Source organism: Protomyctophum parallelum (assembly GCF_964188405.1).
Source record: "Protomyctophum parallelum genome assembly, chromosome: 14".
Taxonomy (NCBI): Eukaryota; Metazoa; Chordata; class Actinopteri; order Myctophiformes; family Myctophidae; genus Protomyctophum; species Protomyctophum parallelum.
The window spans coordinates 34259542-34263514 of NC_139709.1; the positions used below are offsets into that span (position 1 = coordinate 34259542).

Consider the following 3973-nt stretch of genomic DNA (forward strand, 5'->3'; position numbering starts at 1 on the left):
TCTAAGATACATAAGTGAATGTATGAATGACTATCACACTATCCTTTACAATGGGCTATTCCACGTTCCAAGTCTTTGCGTTTGTGTGTGCATAACTTCCTCTTTCTCTTGCTGTTGCCAGTTTTGCAAGAGAAACAAGTGGCCAGGTCTATGAAAACTAGCACAAATGAAAATAGCTGATCTACAAGCTCACAGCAACACACTGTGAGGTTGTACATCTGTTATTTAAAAACACGTTGAGAATAAATGGATATATTTTGAATATTTCTTTAAACATTTTAATAAAAAAGGTACAAAATATGTTCAGGTGGATGTCTGTGGACAATTACATATTAATCTGGGCTGTTTGTCAGCACTCTAGTTACTAGTAGTTTGGGCAGTATGTGGGTAAAGTAAAGGTAGCCCTACTAGCCCAGACCAAAAGTAGCATAAATTAACATACTTTTCAGATGGTCGACAACTGTCGCCTCACAGCTAGATATAAGGTCCTGGGTTCGATTCTCGCTGGGGTCGCTGTGGGTGTGTTCTCTCCTCCGTGTCATCAGTGCCCATACCCGAGGTGGGGTTGGCGAAAGGGCCTTTCTGTGTGTAGTTTGTATGTTCTCCCCGTGTCCCCTAGGGTAGGTAGGTACCCTCACAAAATCAGACCAATCTGAACTGAGTGGTGCTGTACTGTACTTGTGCTGTACTGTAGCTCTCCTCGTGTGTGTGTGTGTGTGTGTGTGTGTGTGTGTGTGTGATTACATGAAACCGACGTAAAAAACGCAGCTAAAAATCCGAAAAACGCAGCAGTGTGCAGGGACCTTTAAAACTAAGATAATCGCTAAATGACAGATGTAGCTACTACGACCACAAATGTCCCAAGAAACTAGCTAGCCTAGAAATCGAGTCTGCTGCACTCTGGGAGAACAAAGCTACAGCTGAATTCTTTGTTTTGATTAGGCGTTCCATGATGCTGGTTTAAGGAACAGCTAGAAGGCTGTTTCAACCAATCAGATTGCTTCTTCAAAACGACCTGTTTCCCAACGGATCCCCAAACCTCTTGTTTTGGGGAGTGCTTGTTTCAGTTCATTCAACCTCCTCTTGTGTGTTGGCTGGTGATGAAACTGTTTTTAAATGTGTGGTGATTTGAAGAGTGTACTACTAACTCACGTTTGGCCACTAGATGTCATTGATGCTTTGTAATGCATTGAGCCTCTTTTCCCACTCTGTTCTGTGTGGTATTCCACAGCATAGCTCTAGCAGAGATTAATCAGAAGATAGTTCTTGTATAGAGCCTCTATCACAAAATCACAGACTGCAGCACCAAATGTGGTCTGTGTATGTGTAAGCCAGATTTCGTAAAATTTGAGATCAACTAAACAGCTTTTGAGTCCCACATGATCTTGCTGACTCGTCTTGTGCTGTTTGATTGATTGATTGAAATATTTATTAACAGTTTGTATAATTACAGTACATTTCAAGCACAAACTCAATACAAAGACTGTTAACTGTGAGTGGACGACCCAATTAAGCATTACACTTGTTTACAAGAGGGTCCACCATGTTCAATTCATCAAAACATTTAGAGACGTACAAATAGACACTTTTATATAGTCAAAGAACAGAACAGGAATTCATTTAGAATTGCAGCCGTCTGTAGGTGCCCTTTGAGAGCGGTTTTGAAGGCGTCAAGGGATTTGCATGTCTTAATGACTGTTGGTAGGGCATTCCACATTTTGGTGGCATAGGAGTGAAAATAATTTAGTCCCTTGTTTGTGCCGAATCTGGGTTGTACATGGTTTGTTGCACTCCCTCTGGTGTTGTGGGTGTGGACTTCGTTAACATTAAGACAGGTACATGGGTATCTTGGTGGTGTATCGAATCTTGTGGACCAGACCCATTGCAAGATGCTGTACTCTGCCGTCAACCTTAAGCCATTCCAGGCTGTCAAAGTGGGCAGGGGTGAGGTGGGTTCGGGGGGTGAGGCCAAGTAGGAGCCTGACCAGTTTGTTTTGGGAAGTCTGGAGCCTTGTTTTAAGGGCCTTTGAGGTGCTGTGGTACCAAGAGGTGCATGCATAGTCAAAGAAACCTTGTACGAGGGCTCCTGTTAGGGTCTTCAATGTGTTTTTGTTGACCAGTGATCCTGTAAAGGAATCTTGTTCTTTGGTTGACTTTTTTTTATTATGTTGGTGGCCATTTTATCACTGGAAAGATTGGCCTCCAGGATGGAACCTAGGTAGGTAATTCATCTTTTCGTGTGATAATATTGTCACCCACTCTAACCAAGAAGCCATCTGCCTTCGAGATTATTATTTGATGCAAAGATAATGGATTCCGTTAGGATGATGACGGTTTGGTTCGGCAAATTTGAAAATAAAATGGTCCATCTGTGACAGTAACATTACATGACACCCCAGGTGACCTCACGGAGCAATACCACCAGAAACCGCTAGATGGCAATATTGACAGATTCTGTAACGTTATGACTTGGAATGTAAACAAAACGACGTGTCAGTGTTTACGTTACGTGCGATATAATAATTCAAGCTAAACGACAGTGTTTATACATAAAGTAGTAAAGCGGTTTGTGTTACACAGTTGTTTTCAGTTATAATGATCCTTATGTTGTCAAATAATGTCAATGCAATGCAGCAGATCATTTACCTGGCTATTTCTGCTGACGTCAGAGCGCCGCTCTCACCACAAATTTTGACGCGTTGCCAACGGCAACGCTTTTTGTGTATGCAGAGCGCGGATAGCCATTGGTCGACGGCCGGCCAACATCTTTAAAACCGCTTGAAGCATGGTTCCAGCTGCTAGAAAGAGAAGAGATCATCATCAGTACACTGAGGACAGAGAGCATACGGAACAGAACCAGATACTTTCAATGTCTCAACTCTCAACACCAACAATGATGCATCCAGCAGCTGCTTCAGCAGCAGCAGCAGCAGGGGACAATGTCTTGGAAAACGACACAAGACATCTAATCAGCAGTTTCCTCATGGACTTTGCAGGTGTGATACATATACCGAGCAGACATCAAAGCAAAGCTCATTCAACAATGAAACGAGTTGTGGAGGACCTCTTTGAAAAACATCATTACCTCTTCACTGGCATGATCAGTAACAGACTCGGGTTGGTTAAACGAGATGACATGGGTTTCGTGGGTCAAGTAGCGAAGGACGTCTTCAGCGATGGTACCACAAACTGGGGTCGCATTGCCAGCCTTGTGGCCTTCGGAGCAGTTGTGTGTCGACACCTGGTCGAGGAGGAGGACAGGGACCCTTCTGTCGTTGTTGGAATGGTGGGCCAGGAAATCTCCACATACCTCCTCGACGACCAACGGGAATGGCTGGTGCAGAACAATGCATGGGATGGTTTTGTGGAGTTCTTTCTGGTTTCGGACCCAGAGTCCACGACGAGGAGCGTGCTGCTGATGGCAGTAGCTGTTTTTGCTGGGATCGGGCTGACATTGGGCCTGTTGATCAGGTACATTGGACTAAATTGATGGCAGTAGCTGGGTTTGCTGGGAACTAGCTATCCTGTTGATCAGGTGAATCATGTGTTGGACTCATAGACTGATCACCGAAATAAATAAATAAATTGCCATGAATAAATAAATACACATTTTTAGAAGTGCAATATTGTGGAAATAGCACTTAGGTTTGTGCAGTTTGCATCATCCAACTTAACCTTGATGTATAGGCTACAAAAACATATATATATTTTTTAATAATGCACAATTTTGTCTATGCACTGTAATTGTTCTAATGTTGTAGGCATGCATGTTCTAGGTCTGAATTCCTGCACTGTACATATTTTAGTTTCCTAATAAATCTATGAAAAAATGCAAAATGTGTATGTAATTCTTCTAAAGTTGTAGGCCATCTTCTAGGCCTAGGTATTTCTATGTGGATAAATGCACATAGAAACCATTTAATTCCACACAGGCTTAATTGTTTTGCCCATTTAAGCCCAACCCACACCACAA

The 3973-nt window shown here is 42.7% G+C and overlaps 1 protein-coding gene across 1 annotated transcript; it reads left to right on the plus strand.

The window, feature by feature from the left end:
- Nucleotides 1–2896: 2896 nt before the first annotated feature.
- On the plus strand, nucleotides 2897–3490 carry LOC310871276 (induced myeloid leukemia cell differentiation protein Mcl-1 homolog; the record flags this gene model as incomplete). The annotated part of the gene is made up of 1 exon (XM_083782762.1): nucleotides 2897–3490. The coding sequence occupies one exon, from the start codon at nucleotides 2897–2899 to the stop codon at nucleotides 3488–3490; it is 594 nt and encodes a 197-aa protein (XP_083638888.1).
- Between the last annotated feature and the right edge of the window lie 483 nt (nucleotides 3491–3973).